This window comes from Lepidochelys olivacea, assembly GCF_965140295.1.
Source record: "Lepidochelys olivacea isolate rLepOli2 genome assembly, chromosome: 2".
In the NCBI taxonomy this organism is placed as follows: domain Eukaryota; kingdom Metazoa; phylum Chordata; order Testudines; family Cheloniidae; genus Lepidochelys; species Lepidochelys olivacea.
The window spans coordinates 243,357,069-243,376,604 of record NC_140412.1 but is presented as its reverse complement, the minus strand read 5'-3'; the positions used below and the strand labels follow the sequence as shown (position 1 = coordinate 243,376,604).

The 19,536-nt window shown below is 41.0% G+C and overlaps 1 protein-coding gene across 3 annotated transcripts in view; it reads left to right on the top strand.

The window, feature by feature from the left end:
* CUL2 (cullin 2) overlaps positions 1-19,536 on the top strand; it is an 86,433-nt gene that overhangs the window by 42,901 nt on the left and 23,996 nt on the right. For all 3 annotated transcript variants that reach the window (XM_084619557.1, XM_084619556.1, XM_084619555.1), the window contains exons 7-16: positions 3,993-4,089; positions 4,186-4,296; positions 5,124-5,286; positions 6,914-7,038; positions 8,283-8,390; positions 10,704-10,763; positions 11,135-11,263; positions 11,408-11,494; positions 12,089-12,241; positions 12,684-12,761. In XM_084619557.1, the coding sequence (XP_084475683.1) occupies positions 3,993-4,089; positions 4,186-4,296; positions 5,124-5,286; positions 6,914-7,038; positions 8,283-8,390; positions 10,704-10,763; positions 11,135-11,263; positions 11,408-11,494; positions 12,089-12,241; positions 12,684-12,761 (1,111 nt within the window). The remainder of the gene's footprint in view (positions 1-3,992; positions 4,090-4,185; positions 4,297-5,123; positions 5,287-6,913; positions 7,039-8,282; positions 8,391-10,703; positions 10,764-11,134; positions 11,264-11,407; positions 11,495-12,088; positions 12,242-12,683; positions 12,762-19,536) is intronic.

Below are 19,536 nucleotides of genomic sequence, written 5' to 3'. Positions count from 1 at the left end.
GGAATTTGAGTTCGTGGGAGAAAATGACACATCATGAGAGAAAGTGGCTTGGAGACTGAAGAACGCAGTAGAGAATACAAGAAATTGAGCAAAAAGAAAAGGAGTACTTGTGGCACCTTAGAGACTAACCAATTTATTTGAGCATAAGCTTTCGTGAGCTAAAGCTCACTTCATCGGATGCATACTGTGGAAAATACAGAAGATGTTCTTATACATACAAACCATGAAAAAATGGGTCTTTACCACTACAAAAGATTTTCTCTCCCCCCACCCCACTCTCCTGCTGGTAATAGCTTATCTAAAGTGATCACTCTCCTTACAATGTGTATGATCATAGAATCATAGAATATCAAGGTTGGAAGGGACCTCAGGAGGTCATCTAGTCCAACCCCCTGCTCAAAGCAGGACCAATCCCCAATTAAATTATCCCAGCCAGGGCTTTGTCAAGCCTGACCTTAAAAACTTCTAAGGAAGGAGATTCTACCACCTCCCTAGGTAACACATTCCAGTGTTTCACCACCCTCCTAGTGAAAAAGTTTTTCCTAATATCCAACCTAACCCCCCCCCCCACTGCAACTTGAGACCATTACTCCTTGTCCTGTCCTCTTCCACCAATGAGAATAGTCTAGAACCATCCTCTCTGGAACCACCTCTCAGGTAGTTGAAAGCAGCTATCAAATCCCCCCTCATTCTTCTCTTCTGCAGACTAAACAATCCCAGTTCCCTCAGCCTCTCCTCATAAGTCATGTGTTCCAGACCTCTAATCATTTTTGTTGCCCTTCGCTGGACTCTCTCCAATTTATCCACATCCTTCTTGTAGTGTGGGGCCCAAAACTGGACACAGTACTCCAGATGAGGCCTCACCAATGTCGAATAGAGGGGGACGATCACGTCCCTCGATCTGCTCGCTATGCCCCTACTTATACATCCCAAAATGCCATTGGCCTTCTTGGCAACAAGGGCACACTGCTGACTCATATCCAGCTTCTTGTCCACTATCACCCCAGGTCCTTTTCCGCAGAACTGCTGCCTAGCCATTCGGTCCCTAGTCTGTAGCTGTGCATTGGGTTCTTCCGTCCTAAGTGCAGGACCCTGCACTTATCCTTATTGAACCTCATCAGATTTCTTTTGGCCCAATCCTCCAAATTGTCTCTGTATCCTATCCCTGCCCTTCAGCGTATCTACCACTCCTCCCAGTTTAGTATCATCCGCAAATTTGCTGAGAGTGCAATCCACATCATCCTCCAGATCATTTATGAAGATATTGAACAAAACCGGCCCCAGGACTGACCCCTGGGCCACTCCACTTGACACCGGCTGCCAACTAGACATGGAGCCATTGATCACTACCCGTTGAGCCCGACAATCTAGCCAGCTTTCTACCCACCTTATAGTGCATTCATCCAGCCCATACTTCTTTAACTTGCTGACAAGAATACTGTGGGAGACCGTATCAAAAGCTTTGCTAAAGTCAAGAAACAATACATCCACTGCTTTCCCTTCATCCACAGAACCAGTAATCTCATCATAGAAGGCGATTAGATTAGTCAGGCATGACCTTCCCTTGGTGAATCCATGCTGACTCTTCCTGATCGCTTTCCTCTCATGTAAGTGCTTCAGGATTGATTCTTTGAGGACCTGCTCCATGATTTTTCCGGGGACTGAGGTGAGGCTGACTGGCCTGTAGTTCCCAGGATCCTCCTTCTTCCCTTTTTTAAAGATTGGCACTACATTAGCCTTTTTCCAGTCATCCAGGACTTCCCCGGTTCGCCACAAGTTTTCAAAGATAATGGCCAATGGCTCTGCAATCACAGCCGCCAATTCCTTTAGCACTCTCGGATGCAACTCGTCCGGCCCCATGGACTTGTGCACGTCCAGCTTTTCTAAATAGTCCCTAACCACCGCTTTCTCCACAGAGGGCTGGCCATCTATTCCCCATGTTGTGATACCCAGCGCAGCAGTCGGGGAGCTGATAATCAAGTTGGGCCATTTCCAGCACAAATCCAGAGCAGACAGATTCAAAGGCAGACTTGATGAGATTAAAAAAAAATACATCTGAGCAAAATGAAAGGAACTTGAGAATTATAAGGAGAATAAGAATATAAAAGATATATTCACCATGGTCAGCCTTCCTACTAAAAGGTTTTCCCTGCAACAGAGTGTAATAGAAGATCATGATGGCAGAGTTCTTACTGAAGGTGGTGATATCAAACACAGGTGGATGGATTATTGCGCCAGTCTCATCAGAGCCACTTACAATGCAGGACAACAGAAAAGAGAATACCAAGACAGTCTTGAGGGAGGAAGGGGTCTGTGCTATTATGAAAATGAAGCCTGTGATAGCACCTAAGTAGATAACGTAACTAGAATTGCTAAAAGTGATTGGTGACAACTGTATTGATCTTGTGGAAAATTTGCAACAATGCATGGTGTACATAATTCAGGTTTGCATTAAGTGAATGATAGAAGCAGAGCTATCACCACAACCAGCTGGTTTCAGAGAGGTGTGAGACATGTGATCATATTGCGAATATATGTCATGTCCTATTGAAAAATGCAGACCGTATAATCACCCATAGATTGTTTCATTGGTTTCTCCAAAGTGTTTGATGTCATCTGGCATGACCGTCTCTGAAGGATACTGCCAAACATGGGGATTCCAGAGCATCTCAATGAATTAGTATCTAATGTCAGTAACAGACCATGACGTGAACAGCAGTGGCGACAGTGAGTGGTTAAACTTTTTCATTGGGCAGCGTGAGAGACCAGAAGGAACATGTTCGAAGAATTTATTGTGTGAGAAGCCCTGGAAGTTTTTGAAAAGAGGCAGGAGCTGGGATTTCTGTTGGTTGCAGCGAAGAGCATCATACCTAAATTTAGTTAAGAGGGGTCCACCATCAATGCTATGAATGTAGAAGTCTGTAAAAACTGTTAGTGAGGAATATGGATTATTCCTGAATGTGGTGAAAACTAGATGGATGTATGTTGAAACAATAACAGGATGCAAGTGGACATGACAATTTAACAGTCAAGTGGTAGAGGCAGCAGATAAATCTAATCATTTGGGATCAGATCTATCTAACGAAGGAGTCTACACCAAAAAAATTAGAAGATCACCAGGGATGGCTTGCTCAGCCATGGTTTTCCTTATGAAAGTGTGGAAAGACCATGGCATCTTGGAATGTACAAAGGTTCAACGGGTGAAAAGCTTAAGCTTTCTCCATTGTTACTTATGAGTGGAATCCTGGGGAACAAATGCTGCTGACAAAAAGAAAATTGAAGCCATTGAGATGTGGTGCTGGTGAAGTCACTTGTATCTCCTGGATGGGAAAGACAAACACTTACATTGGAAATATTATTGGAGAGAAGCAGACACCACTCTTGGAAATCAGCAAGTGCAAGCTTACATACTTGGGTCACTGCCTGTATAAGAATGAGAATAACCTGGAGACAGTTAATGGAAGAGGTGGTGGCGGGCCATTTGTAGTAAGGAACGACCAGCATAGAGATGAATAAATTGTGTGTGGCCTATCATTGGGAGGTCAGTTGCTGAGTGTGCAAGTGAGTGATGGATCAAAAACTCTTCAAAAGTTTCTAAGACGTCACCTGTATTCAGACAGGAATAAATGGATTTTACTTACTTACCTACTTCCTAACAAGCTGGAGTTCATTGACTTGAGTAGCATGCTGATGTAACTTATAGTATTGTTAATGTACTCAGTACTTACTCGGTAATTGTTCTGTGGAGGCTGGCAAAAACTTATGCATCACCATTTATGTAGTCTTCATGGCATGAGAAGGAGAGAAATTGAATCAGTGTTCATTAGTGTATCTCATAAGATTTGGCTTTATAAATTTTTGTCTTTGGTTAATTTAAACAAAAACAATAACTAGAAAATCTTCCACCTAATGTCAAGGGGTTCAATGTCTCATGTCTGTCTTAGTAGTCATACAGTTTCTTAGGGATGCATATTTGTTTTTGCCTGTTTCAGTGATCGTTGTGGAGAAGACCCAAACCAGAAAGTAATCCATGGGGTTATTAACTCCTTTGTTCATGTTGAACAGTATAAGAAAAAATTCCCCCTAAAGGTAAAAATGCATGATTGCTTGATGTATTTTTAATTGTGAATGTTAATATTTTAATACCTTGTATTATTTGTCCTTGATTAGACTTTCTTGATTTAGTTTTATCAGGAAATTTTTGAGTGTCCTTTTCTGAATGAAACAGGGGAGTATTATAAACAAGAAGCTTCAAACTTATTGCAAGAGTCAAACTGCTCACAGTATATGGAAAAGGTAAGAAGCCCTACTTTGACTTGCATCTATTGTGTATATATAAAACATCTAAAGGCAGAGTACAGAACAAGTTAATTACTTTTTATACAATAGAATGTTAAAATGTTGACTATTTTAGAAGGGAAAGATTTTTGTACTAATTTTCCTCCTGGTGGTACAACTATATGCACTCAAAATGAAAAATAGATGGTTTTTATTTTGAAGACATGTTAGTTTCTATAATTCTGTCTCATTACCTTGGCCAATGAGAACACACACATGGTGGTATCCTTTGACAGAGTGAACATAGATATCATACGGATGGCAGAGAGGCTTTCCAGAAACCTTGTTAACCAGCTTATGAAATTAATTATATTTAAAGAACATAAACTGGCTGGCAAGACCAAAAATGAGGTCTTTACTTGCTGTCTGCACTGCAGAAAGTTGTTCCATAATTATTTCCCCATTTTAATTGTCTTCTACCTCTATCATGTTCATTTTATTACCTGGAGAGGACAGGGTCACAGAAGCCAGGACAGAATAAAGTTGCAAGAGGAGGAGCATGGTCAGCAACTTTAGATCTTACAAACTATATAATGAGGTTTGAGCCTAGTCAGTAGTTGTGAGTCACCAATGCAAACAGGAATTAATGCAAGAAATAAAGTTAATGATTCAGTAGGTCGCACTCTTCTCTCTGAATTAGCATTGAACTAATGCCTCAGTGTCATGCACAAATTCAAATTTGCCTTCTCCCTTCTTAAATTCTCAAATCATATGCAATTCTCCTTTCCTCTCCTAAACTGTTCTGTAGTATTTATCTGTTCTATAGCTTGAAAATTTGCCTATAGGTTTTAGGTAGATTAAAAGATGAAGAAATGCGATGTCGGAAATACTTACACCCCAGCTCATATGGCAAAGTAATTCATGAATGCCAGCAACGAATGGTAGCTGATCACCTGCAGTTTCTGCATGCAGAATGCCATAATATCATCAGACAAGAGAAAAGAAGTGGTAAGTCTCACAAAATATTAAATGTTCTGTAGGTGTTGTGTATGATGTTTTACTTTGCAATTGATTATTTCAACAGATAGAACTCTTCCCTCTGCATTAACATTGAACTAGTGCCTCAGTGTCCTGGACAATTCCAGTATTCTCCTTCCCTTTTTACCTACCCAGCCTCTGCTTAAAATAGCATAACTTGTAAGACTTAGTTCCTGTATTACTTATATTTATGCATTTCCAAACAGTACTAGTTTCTCATGATTCCAGCTTTCTTTGGAAGTGAGGAAGAACAAATGTCAGAGAATCCTACTGCTCCAAAGTGTTGGTACATATGCCTTTTTACATATGTCTGAGGAAATTCCCCTGATGTCAGACTTTCTTAGACTGCAATCCACAGGTGCTTTCTACCCCGACCTTGGTCTTCTTGCTAAGGGGATAGCTACTGAAATGACCCAGTGTGTCTCAAAGTAATAAGCACCTTCCAAGGCACAGGAAAAATCCAAACTGCTTTTTTTTTCTTGTAGCAGCCCATTTAATAAACTTTATCTCGCCTCTTACTATATGCTCTTCAGATTATTTCTTCGAGTGACCCCTGCACATTTCCCACTATTGGGAGATGTATCTGTGTTGCTAGAATCTTGTAGAAGCAGTGTTTACTGCTAGTCAGATTCTTGTTCATCCAATGAAATATCTATATCCTTGACACCTGATGGTGGTGTTAATTTAGGCATCTAATTCTGTAAAGATGGGCTGGGAATTTAAGATGGCCTCACTACGTCCTGTGTGGATGTTGATGGATATTTACAAATAATTCTTCAGGAGGTTTCCTCTATCATACCAATCCTGCACTTGGGTTGGTTATATTCCTTGCTTGTGTATGTAAAGTAGGAATTGCTGGACAGATTCATTCTACTATAAGTCTGTGTCTGGGATGCAGAAATATGAATTTCTATCTATTAATTTGTTCCTTGACACTGGCTTGTAATAACTCACCAAGAGGAGAGAGGGATAAGCAGTGTTCCTATCACAAATATTCCTAGCTACACATTTTCAGGATTAAAGTTCGGTATTTTATTTCACGTTTTCTTTCATCAAGTTTTTGTATTGGATGGTAGACTCCTTTTGCTGTCTCCTAGGAAACAATCACTTAGATATTTTAGAAGTTTTCTAAGCTGATGTGGAGCAAAGTGGGAAAAGTCTAGCAGAGGATGCCAGAGCTCTCCAGATTTGCCACCCATTACCTGCTGACATGGAGGTCTAGGAAGATAGAAGATAGGAAATAAATTAGCCTAATGGTGTTCTACCTTTTTCATACTGGGCCACTGCCTCTTGTCTCTCCACTCCTATCTGGAACTCTTTCAATTTAACAATATGTGAAGTGTAGGTTGTTTAACTCCACCAATTACCAGGTGAAAATTGATGTGTGTTTCAACCTTCATCCTTCCTTTTTTCTGCTTTTCACTTTAGCTTTATGTTCAATATTTAGATTATTTATTTCATAAGATTTTTCAAGGAAAGGGACAGTTTTATTTTAATATTGGTAAAGATCCATGCAGATTTATGGTGCTATGTAAATGTTAATTTAGAGTAGTAGATTTTTGAAGTATATTGTGTAAAAAGTATGTTTTTATTGCAGACATGGCAAATATGTACATTTTGCTTCGTGCTGTGTCAAGTGGTTTACCTCATATGATTCAGGAACTACAAAACCATATCCATGATGAGGGCCTTAGAGCAACCAGCAATCTTTCTCAGGAAAATGTAAGTTTCATGTGGCAGCTGAGTTAACCTATCTTATTACATTCCTGATGAAATCTTTTTTGCTTTCTTCCCTAGGCTGATTTAGTTTATTGCCTACAGATGAGTGGTGGCACTGAACAGAAACATGAGTATCATGTTGTTGCTTATAAAACACCCTATTAAACAATCTGTTTTTTTTATTTTTTTTTCATTAAATCTTGTTTATATTAAATAGATTTAGAACTTTGTGCACAAATTGCAGTTTTTGATCAGCTCTCAGTTGTGTAATGCATTGATTCAGGTTTTTTAATTTCTTCTTGCTGGATCAACTTGATGAATTTTTTTTTTTTTTAAATAATTGTGTGAAGTCATCATGGCAAATGGCCTTCTGCTGTTAAAAGGTGCTCTTGTTCTGCTAAATTTTGTTCCCAGATGGTTGCCGATGGGTCATTTTGGTTCATTAGGAAACAAAAATATCACTTGGTTTGATTAAATGTTATTTGTAAATCGGGGCATCCTGTGCTAGTACCAGAAAAGTCTTTTTCACTTACTTGCTGTATAGTAGCAGTTGTACAGCTGCATAGTCCCACCCTTGCATCAGAATTTCTGAAAGTACTTTGACTATTGAATTGTTCTGCTCAAATGTTTTTGTTAAAGTACTCGCTTCTGATATCCCTTGTGGAATGTGCCTGTGGCACTGCAGAAAAGCAGGGCTTCCACCTACAGTTCTGTTCACACGTTTATACAGCACTACTTTCAACTTGACATCTAGATCTGATGTTCGCTTTAGGAGGGCAGTTCCTGTCGTCCTTTTTTAAATTGGGACTCTCAGCCCACTTTTCTAGAAGGCGGTACTGTTATTTAGACTCTCTCAAGTGTCAATATGCAGAGGCTACCTTGAAGAAAAAAGTTGACTTATTTTAATAACTGTGGTTTTAGAAGAGAGGCTTGGGGTTGACATCCATTTATCATCTTAATTCTGAAAGTTTGGTGCCATATTTCATGCCATGTTTTGGTGCTTATGTCTCAAGGGCACATCTTCTCCAGGCCATTCCCAAAACTCAGCAGTGCCATGGCTGCATCCTACTAGTGTGAATATGCAGGAGAAGCTGTCTTAAAGATTCAGTTACTTGTTAGTGACCTTGATTTTTGGTGATGATCTTCCTCCAGAATAACCATGACAATCTATTGATATTAATTTTTTACATTTTTGTATAGCTATTGAATTTTTCAATAAATCTGTTCTCTGTATTGTGTATTTTTAGATGCCAACTCAGTTTGTGGAGTCAGTTTTGGAAGTACATAGTAAATTTGTTCAACTTATCAACACCGTTTTGAATGGTGACCAGCACTTTATGAGTGCCCTTGACAAGGTAATTTTTCACAATATAGTAAACAACACTACACTCCAGAATATGTAATCTTTTTTTTCACCGGAGCAATAAAACAATACCCTTGAGAGAACTCTCATGGAGGTCTCTTGTTTTAAAGCAAAGAAGAAAAAAAACTAAGTAATTTAGTACTCTCAGAAACAGATCCTGCGTACAAAGGAAACAGTCACATTTCTTCCAACCATTGGTACTTGAGTTCAACCTAAAAGGATGGACAGCTTTCTCATCAAAACAGCTGTTTAAGATCCTGAAATGAAAATGGATCCCTTATCTCCAACTAATGTGAAAATAATATAGTATATTTATAATATACTGTGTCTACTAAGCAACTTTTAAACAACATCAAAACTGCCTTTTCTCTTGGCAATAATGAATTAGACTCTGATCACTGAAGTTGCCAGGTATGTTAAATAAACATTAATTTTGTATCTTGTTGCAAATTACTTGATTGTACAGAGTTGTGTTGAAACTGTTCAATTGCTCAACATGGGTAATTGCCCTGTTCTGATTACTTACCGTTTTCAAGACCGAGGTTTATATAACTGATTTGTAAAATGTGTAGCCAGTTAAGGCATTTGTTCCTAGGTCTACAATTGGCACCGTATAAATATAATGCAAGTTAGGTTGTTGTAGTAGTAGTAGTTCATTTTATAATAGCATGACTAGGCTCTCTGAAGATCAGGTGTCTGGTTTCCTCAAGAAAAGGTACATGGTATCTAATGCCTTCCACCAGTTGTTAATTTATTGGACCAGGATTATAATTTTCACATGTACAATATTTTAACTATTAAACAAAATTTTCTTCTCCCCGGTCACCAAACTCTGGACAGCTTATGTCTTAGATTTTTGTCGGGGATAAAGATATTGATTAGGATAAATATTGTATATTTGCAATATCACTTTGTTTTTCTATTTTGGGGGTATATTTTGAGCTTCTATGAGTTTTGTCCGTTTTTGTCATATCCTATATTTTCTTAATACAAGGCTTTTCAGGGGGCTTGTAGCCATGTATCAGGATGTTGCTGAACCACATGATGCACTGTGCAGAAGAGTTATAGGTTTGACCATATTCCTGCAGGACACCTCATCTGTACAGATGAGTTTTGGCATTAAGCTTCATAATGTAATATAGAAAGTTAATGGTTGTCTGTGGTGATAAATATTGCCTATATCATATGTCAATTAAGTGTTCATTGAATTTTGAAGCTTAAAATTCCATACCTACATATACAGAGTATAGACAAGGTTCCTTCCAGAGAAGGCCTCTGTAACCCCTCTCCTCCAAGGACATCATGTGATTCAGCAATGTGCTGATGTTCAACACTACATCCTTTTGGAGCCTATAAGAAAAAACGAAAAAACGTCAAACTCCTGGAAAACACTAAAAACACAGGAGTAGAGAGCTTCAGTGAAGCCCTTCAGCTTGCTTTCTTTGGAAAAGAGCTTGTGACCCAACAATCCTTGAATGTATATATAATTCAGAGGAACTGGTGTATGGTATTTTTTGGTTTTGCATACACTCAAGTTGTGTTGCAATTATTTTAATAAGACTTAAATATGAACTGCTCTTCAGAATACTAATGTTGACAACTCTGTTACTCTTCTCATCACTTATGCCCTGATCCTGAGTTATCATTTAATTCCCTTTTCTTCTATCTTGCATTCAGACTCTCTCCAGATCTCATCTTTACTATAATGTTTCAAAGATCTGCCTCTTCCGCTTCTCCCCATAATCCTTTAGATGCTGAGATACTTTTACAGTCTCCCCCTGAAGTTCAAATATATGCTCCTGACTTAAGGCTTTGCTGCTGCTGCTTGTATCTAATTTGATCTCTCTCTTCACTCCCCAGTGTGTACTCCCAGCCCAAATTATATACCGTTCTGATTTCTCATCTTATTGCTCCCTTTGTGTTCTCTCACTCTCGTGTTTGTTCATCCTGCTCCCTACTTTTTGAACACCTTTCATCCTCTCTCCTCCTTTGCATTCCTAATCAAAACAGTTCTGTGACTTTGCTTTCCCTAGCTGACTTGCTCACCTGTGCTATTTACTTCTCCCCTTTGGTCCTTCACAGTCTCACTTAATAAATATCACTGCTTACGATTTGCTCATTGTATATTATTTCACGTTATTTGTGTCAATAATTATCTCCCTCTTTCTGTCCATTTTTCTGTTTGTCTTTTTTTAGGACAGTCTTTGTCCTGAAGAACTTGGTGTCTTCATAACTCTCTGTAAATCACCACAGCAAAAGTTCAAGTATTCCTTACTATTTGTCTTTATTGTGTATTTCTACATAGGCTCTAACATCAGTAGTAAACTATAGGGAACCCAAGTCGATCTGCAAAGCGCCTGAGTTGGTAAGTAACAAATATTGTGCTGTAATAGTGATCGTAGTTTAAAACAAAAACCCAAGCCCTCAAAACAGTCATTATTAACACATGGTGATCACCAAATTAAAATAATTTTCACTTACTGAATCATCTTCAAAAGCCTTTTTTTAAAATAGGCATTTAACCTAGTGAACCCACACAAAACGTGCATGTTCTGGGCACACAATATGACGTGCCTTTGTTTCAAAATGTGGCCCTTTGTGTCTTGTTTGTGTCATTTGTAAGCTGAGCTCTGTCATGTTTTAACCCGTATTTAGTAGTTGCAGATACCTTCAAACACTGTTGTTCTCTAGCTTGACAAGTCAATTTTGTTTTGCTTTTTGTTTTTTTTACTTGAGCTGGCCAAGTATTGTGACAACTTGCTGAAGAAATCAGCCAAAGGAATGACAGAGAATGAAGTAGAGGATAAACTTACAAGTTTCATTACTGTTTTCAAATACATTGATGACAAAGACGTTTTCCAGAAGGTAACCTCCAATTTTTAGTGAATGTTAAACGAAAAATGTAATTTAGCTAAACCGTTTTACATTGGATGTTTGTGTTCACATTCTTTTTTAAAAAAACCTCACATCTGAGAAAATATTTTGCTTACTTTGTTTTGTTTCATACAGTTCTATGCCAGAATGTTGGCAAAACGATTAATTCATGGTTTATCTATGTCTATGGACTCTGAAGAAGCCATGATTAATAAACTAAAGGTAATATGAACTATCTTTCAAAATAATATAAACAGCAGCAGTAACTGTTGAAGCATGTCTTGTTTAAGAGGAGTCAGCAGAGGATGCCAAAATTAATTTAGCAATTGGTAGCTGCTGTTGCCAGTAGGTGATATGAAAAATCACAACATCATCTGTTCTGAATTCATGTATTGATACACACAAAATCCATTACCCGGAAAACCCCAAATATTATAAGTAGTTCCTTATTTTGGGTAGTTGTATAAAATGTGCCACTTGATCCATATTTCCATAATAGTAGTATCAGTCAGTGAGCAGAACTAAGGCAGTCCATTAGAAACTTTCAGTTTTGTAAGTTAGTATTGGGCAAGGACAAATTTTAGAAATAAGTTGTATAGAAAAGCAACCCTGTTAAGACGGGTAATATAATTTTACATATGAAGGCATTATTGGCTATACTATAGATGGCAGGCATTAGCAATATAGAAGTCTGTGTATCAATACTGTTTTGTGGATGTGTACAATATATTAAAGAAATATATATAAATAAATATGTGTATAATATATTAAAATAATTATGTTACCTATGAAATGTATTTAAATGTTTCATTACAGCAAGCCTGTGGTTATGAGTTTACCAGCAAGCTCCATCGAATGTATACAGACATGAGCGTTAGCGCTGATCTCAACAATAAATTCAACAACTTTATCAAAAACCAGGATGCCATTATAGATTTGGGAATTAGTTTTCAGATATATGTTCTACAGGTACTAATGAATAATTTATTGCTATTCAGTTATTGGTTTCTTGTATTTCCATAACAAGTAAACAATTTTCTAAAATCTAACTAATATGAACATTTCTCAGACTGAAATTGACAACTTATAAATTTGATATCACTATTTAACAATCCTGATGATATAAAACAGCCTATTATTCCTAGCTTTTTTGAAAGATAGTCTACCCTTTACACTGCATAATGGTAAGATAGAAACAAAGGCCTTAACAGGTTTCTTACCTAGAGCAAAGGCCTCACAACAGTATGCATTTTAGTGAGTCTTACAAGTCCTTTTCTAACTCATATGTCTTATAACTTGACTTGAACTATAGGACCAGTTCTTAAGAGGAAGATTTTGTTTAGTGTGTATGCTCCTTGGAGCTCATTTTAACATGTTAGAATGTTAATTTTTTTCTCCCCCCCACCCCCAGGCTGGCGCATGGCCTCTAACTCAGGCTCCTTCATCAACATTTGCAATTCCTCAGGAACTGGAAAAAAGTGTACAGATGGTAGGTTAGTAGTTTCTTGCAAATTTGTAGCAAATTTAATAATACTTTATTAGAATCTCAAACAAAAAGCTGGTAATTGTTATCGTGAGGCCACTGTGTCTGTTGGGTGTATACGTAAACCACAATTATTCAGGCTCCAGTTATCTGAAATTTGAATGAGTTCCCCAAATGAAAGTCTGATCTTATGAATTCCAGGTTTTCAAATTTTAGCTGTGCCCTTCTAGCTCTTCAAATAATTGAAATTTGTAGGAACATACCTTCTGAGCTCAAATGTTGATTCCTAATATTCAGGGGGAAAAGATGATCTTTTGTAATATCAAATCTTAACACATATAAGTATCTTGTCCTGTGATTCAGAGGAGCCCTTGAAAACCAAGATTCTGACTGTTCTGCATGAAAGCTCTTCTTGCACTTTTCAGAACAGTATGGATGTTTCCCCCTGTGCTCCTTGCCTTTGTCCAAAAATCTCCATCCACCCCTATTGGCATTCAGAATGCTGTATGATTGCATTTTGTCCTCCATCCTAGAAGTGGCACCATTTCAGAGGCCCTGTATTTTTATTATATTCTTGTATTCTAAATTCTAGTTACATGTACCTTGTATATATTTAAAATATACAAGATATCTATGTTGACCTGTGTCAACATGTATGTAGGTTGTGAAGCGCATAGGAAAGAAAGCATATAGAAATGAAAAATATTTTTACGTTATCAGAAAAACTGAAGTCTATACAAGTGTACACATACAATTTCAGGATATAATCTTAAATTAATGTCTAATGGAAAACATCTATATTTGCTGTAAAGTGTCCTTTTGCTACTTAATAAAAGTGTTTAAAGTTTTTTAATGAAATATTCCAATTTCAACTTTAGTATATTAAGCAATATTAAATCTTGTAGTACATCAAACAAGAAAGTATTCTCATACTATACTCATTCCACCAATCCTGGCACTGCTGGGAAGTCCCACCCCATGGCTGTTATCACTGATGCAGTTCTCTAGAAGATTCCTGGAGGTGAATATACAGCCTTTATTAGAAGGTGACTCCTCAGCATGCTTCTAGTATGCGGCTTCTGCAACAGCTTTCTCCCTCAAACCTATTAGGAGGCCCTCTTCACTACTGTTATTAGATGGGAACATTTTTATGCTCTTCCTTTTGTGTCTTTCTTCCCTCACTGGCCTTAAGAGCCACCAACAGACATACCCACCCACAAAAGGTCTCCACTGTTAGCCAATGAAAGCAGCTTTGCCTTCACCACTTGTACACGCATTCTGCTCCTTTTTCCTGTGCTGTCAACAGCTATGCCTCAGCTTGCTAAACTAGCAACGCCCCCACTCAGCAATGATTCCAAAGATGTCCAGCGAGGGCAAGACTAAGAAGGAGTCAAGTAGCCCCTACTCCACTTCTGGAATTCCTTCCGTTTTGATTCTCTTTTTAAATAATGGTCTGACCCCTTCTTCGTTGACTTGGGCTTCTGTCTACTCCCTTTTAGCATTGCCTTTCTTTTCCTGTTCCCAAGAATTTTTATTGTGCTCCAGGTTCTTGATCCCCCATGTTCCTCCGATAGTACAGTGACAGGAATTGGATATATGACTTAATAGTTACCTTACTTATGTTTTTGGTCAAAGGCAATGTTTCTCCCTACTTCCCAGGACTCTCCAGTGTAAGGTCCTGCAAGGATTCCTTTTTAATTTTTGGCCATTGTTCTTCCGGGTTTTCAAGGGCCTTCTCCTTTAGTATGCACCACACGTCTCCAGAGATTCAAAGGCAAAAATGTCTGGGGGGAAAAAAACTAAAACCTCAGAGGGTTGTAAGCTTTTGTGAGTTGATTCAGATATGGACAGTAGGTTAGTCTGAACTGAGCGCCTTACCTTAGTTGAAAATTGAAGCTCTCCAGATTTTCTTTTCTCCCTATTTCCCCAGTCCCCTGAAAATAAAAAAGCCAATAGGGAGGCTACCTGAAGCACGTTGCCCACCCCTCAAGACCTCTGATATAGAAATCTTGAATCCATTTTCAAGGAATTAGGATTCCTGTTCTACAGTCCATCTTGTGGCTTTGATCTGTCTGGTTACTTCTAGAGCCTCACTGTCTTACCTAAAAGCCTTCAGTAAAATGTAGAAACCATACTGGGAAGGTAAAACATTTGTTAAAGGTCCCTGTGATGATATATGCTATTTGAGTTCTGTGCTATGCTGTGCTCCACATATAAACAATATTTCAATTGACCATGATTCAGGCTCACTTCACAGGTATGTTCTTTGGAGGAGATCCTAGACATCACCATTGAGGAATCCTCAGATCTGAATGAGCTTGAGTTTCCTTGGGTGAACAAGGAAAAACATCCAAAAACCAGATTTAGGCAGTACTGATACTCTGCCTTTCATTCAAAGTATCTTTTCTCTCTCTTTTCAGAGCAGACCCAGAGGTTACTATTCTAGATGCTCTTTCCGGCAGTGCAGGCTTTCAAATCCCATGCTTCTGTCAAGCAACAATGAAGAGTGGTTGACTCACACCCCACTTCTGCCCATCAAGGAGAGACTAAATCTGTCTTCTTCGAGTGCTTGCACGTGTCCATTCCAATGTAGGGGTGTGTATGCCCTGAGCAATTGCTGGAATATTTTCCCCATAGTGGTATCCGTCAAATTGGCTCTACCACCCCCTGGTACTGTGCGCTAACAGTGCCAGTATAAGGGACCCTGCTGAGCTCGCACCCCTCAGTTCCTTCTTACTGGTTGCTGGAACTTCCCTCGTTGCTCGCTGGAACCGGTTCATAACGGTTGCTGGAACTTCCCTCGTTGCTTCGGCAATCTTCTCCAGTGGTTTCCTCTCATTTGTTGCGTGTGTGTATATATAGTTATAGTAGCTAGTTAGTTTGAAAGTAGTTTTAGTAATCTTTTGAAACCAGACACCTCTACACTTGTTGAAGAGGCTTGTCCACTCCCCGGTGACAAGGTATGCCTCCCTCAGTCACCAGGCTTTAAGCCGTGCTCTTCCTGTAGCAAGTCGATGCCATTGAATGACCTGCAGTCGAGTTGCCAAAATATTTAGCGGAAACTCACAGGAAGGATCGCTGTCAGATCTGCAAGGAGTTCAAGCCCCGCACCCAGAAAGACCAGGCAGCGAGACTGAAGGTCCTCCTGATGAAGGCAGCCCAGAGGCTAGCATCGGAGCCGCAATCAGACTCTGCACCGAGAACCTCTGCTTCGATGTGGAGAGCGCTTCCCGCCAATCGAGACTCTCAGCACTACTCCGCCTTGCCCAAGAAGAGGCACCACAAGCACTGAGACAAAAGTTGCTCCCTGATACCAAAAGGGAGCAGGCAAGGGGACAGGAATAGTGTGAGACTCATATCTTGCCAATCTCCCTCTCTGGCACTGATGCAGCCCCCACCATCAGCACCGCTACTGACTCTGGTTCCACATACCCCATCGAGGGATGCACCATCCTCCAGCAGGCAGCGTACCAGACAGTTCGTTGTACTGTCCACTCTGGAGGCATATGCAGCATCTAGGGACTTGCTCATGCAAGTACCAGGATCCTCTGACATCCAGGACTTGGTGTCGTCGAGTGGCAAAGAGCCCTTCCCCAGCCTCCAAATGGCACTGAAACCACTCTCCAGGGGTAAACCCCCTCTAATTGCCTCACCCCACATGTCCCCACAGAACCACTAACTGGCACCGGGAGGATTAACACCTCCATGGTCCCCTCACCTTAGCTCATCTTCCTCATCAGGGTTGGAGGTGAGGTCCTATTTTTCCCACCACTGGGAGCGCTCACGCTACTCCCCGCACCTGTCCTACAAATACTGGGATATCTAGTACAATGGTGCCTCGAACACGTGGACCATGAGGACAGGCACCGATGCAGTGGCCTTTTTGGAACCTCTGTGGGTTTCCACCAGGCCAGGGCACCATCTCAAAGCATTCTTATTCGGTAGCCTCAGAGGGTAGGGCGCTTCGGATTCCGTGCTGCAAGACACCAGACCCTGGTCTCTGCTGTTGAGCCCAGTACTGAGCCTGGTACCAAGATGCTGGAGCATGTCGCTCAGGTCACTGCTGACACAGAGGAAAGAGCAGAGTCCTTACCCGCCTCCCCCTCTTCTTCCCCAGATGATACCCTGGTAGCCACCAGTGCATCTCCACCCCAGGATGACCACAAAGCCCACCAGGACTTATTAAAGCAGTGGCCTTGAATTTGGGCATGCAGGCGGAGGTGGTGGAAGAGATCACACTTGGCCTTCTGGACGTTTTGGCAGTGGCAGGCCCCTTAGGAGTGGTTCTTCCCCTCAATGAGGCGATCATGAAGCCCGTTAAGGCTCTCTGGCAGATCCCCGCTTCTCTCCCGTCTACAGCTAAACGGGTGGAGGAAAAATATTTTGTACCTGCTAAGGGCTGCAAATTCCTATTCTCTCCCCCTTCTCCCGGGTCCTTAGTGGTGGTAGCCGCTAATGATAGGGACCATCAAGGTCTAGCGGGGCACAGACCTAAGGCGAAGGGTCCCCAAAAGCTGGACTTGTTTGGCAGTAAAGCCTGCTCCACAGGGAGAGTGCAGCTCTGCATAGCAAACTAGTAAGCCTTGCTAGGTCACTATATAATTTTGCCTTGTGGGAAGCAATGCAAAAATTTAAGGTTCCCCAGGGTGCCAGGCAGGAGTTCTCTTCCCACGTAGACAAAGAGAAGACACTGGCCCGGGCCTCCCTGCAGGCAGTCTTAGACGCCGCTGATTCCACGGCCAGATCAATGGCCACGGCTGTCACCATGTGCAGAAGCTCGTGATTACAATCCTCTCGGTTTCCTTAGGAAATGCAGCAGACGCTCCAGGACCTTCCATTTGAAGCAAACAGATGCTAAGCTGTAGATGCTTTATTGCCCTAAAGACTGTAAGGCAACTTTGAAGTCTCAGGGCCTGTATATTCACCTGCAGCATCTAGAAGGCATTATAGGCCCCAGCAGTCTGGGCATTTCTACTCTCAACTGCCCAGACACCTCCAGAGGAGGAGAAAGAACAAGGCATTCATGCTGTTGCAGTCTGTCCCTTTGAAGCACCCTTCATTTCAGGATCCAGTTACCTCTATTTTTCCCAACTGTCTGTTCCATTTCCTCAGCGCCTGGAACCACATTACCTCGGACCTCTGGGTCCTAAACACAGAAGAAATTGGGTAAACCCTCCAATTTTTGTCAACCCCACCTTCCCACCCACCCTCGAAAGCCGGGGCGCGAAAAGCCGAAAGCCGAATCCCGAAAGCCGATCCCGAAAGCCGGGGCGCGTGCAGGCGGGGGGGAACTCAGACCGATCCTAGATCTGTGATAGCTCAACTACTGTCTCAAGAAGTTGAAGTCCTGCATGGTCTCCTTGACCTTCTTCATCCCTTCACTGAATCCAGGGGACTGTTATACCACCCTCAACTTGAAAGACACACACTTGCACATATCAATTTTCCAAGGACACAAGAGGTTTCTAAGATTTGTTGCAAACCAGACCCATTACCAATTCATGATTCTGCCATTTGGCCTATCAGCTCCCCATGGGTCTTCACCAAGTGTATGGTAGTAGTAGTGACTTTTCTCAGAAAAAGGGGAGTTCACATTTTCCTGTATCTCGGTGATTGACTAATCAAGGGTCAGGCCAGAATTCAGGGGGAGCCCGACATAGATCTCGTACATTCGACCTACCCGACTTTGGGGCTATTAATAAATGACCAGAAGTCTATTTTTATCCCCATCAAACAAATAGAGTTCATCGGGGCAGTTCTTGACTATTTGCAGGCAAAGGCCATGCTCCAGGAGGACCCCTTCTCAACTTTGATAAGCTGCCTTCTGGCACATCCGATCATCTCACCTACCAGGTGCACAGAACCAGATCTCAGATCGCCTCAGCTGGTCCTTCTCTCCTCACCATGAGTGGTCCCTTCTCCTGGATATCACAATGGACATCTTCCAAAAGTGGGGTAGTTCCCATATACACTTGTTTGCAACCCATGACAACAGGAAATGCCAGCAGTTCTTTTCCTTGAGGGGACCTAGCCCTGGGTCTATTATGGATGTCTTCCTGTTAGCATGGATAACTTGCCTGTTTTATCCTTTCACTCTTCTTCCCCATCCCTTCCCCAGTTAATTAACAAGGTTCTGTCGAAGATCAAGCAAGACCAAACATGAATCATCTTTATGGCCCGGACAGCACTAAGGTTCATCACCCTCCTAAACCTTTCAGTGAAGGTCCTAATCTAGCTTCCACTGCTGGATTAATCACAAAGGACCATGGCCAGCTGCTCCACCTGAACCTCAGCTCTCTTCATTGATGGCCTGGAACCTTCATGGCTGAACTCTGAAGAGCAGGCTTGCTCAGAGCAGGTTCGTAAAGTCCTACTGGGCAGCAGAAAAACCTTCCACTAGGGCGACATACCTGGCGAAGTGGAAATGATTCTCCATCTGGTCTTCTAAGCCTGGTGTTCTACCTAAGCAGTCCTCATTGCAGCTTGTTCTGGAATATCTCCTACTTTTGCAGCAGCAAGCCCTAGCTTTTTCTTCAATCAAGGTCCACATGGCAGCTAATTCAGTCTTTCATCTGAAGGTCGACAGTAGGTCAGTTTTCTCTCACAAGATGATAATTTGTTTTCTCAAAAGGATGGAGACCGTGTTCCCTCAGATAAAGGAGCTCATATCTTTCCCCCCCTCCCGCCCCCGAACATAAACCTTGTCTCATCAAAACTGATGAGCCTGTCCTTTGAGCCCTGAGCAACACACTCACTGTTGCACCGTGCTTGGAAGGTGGCC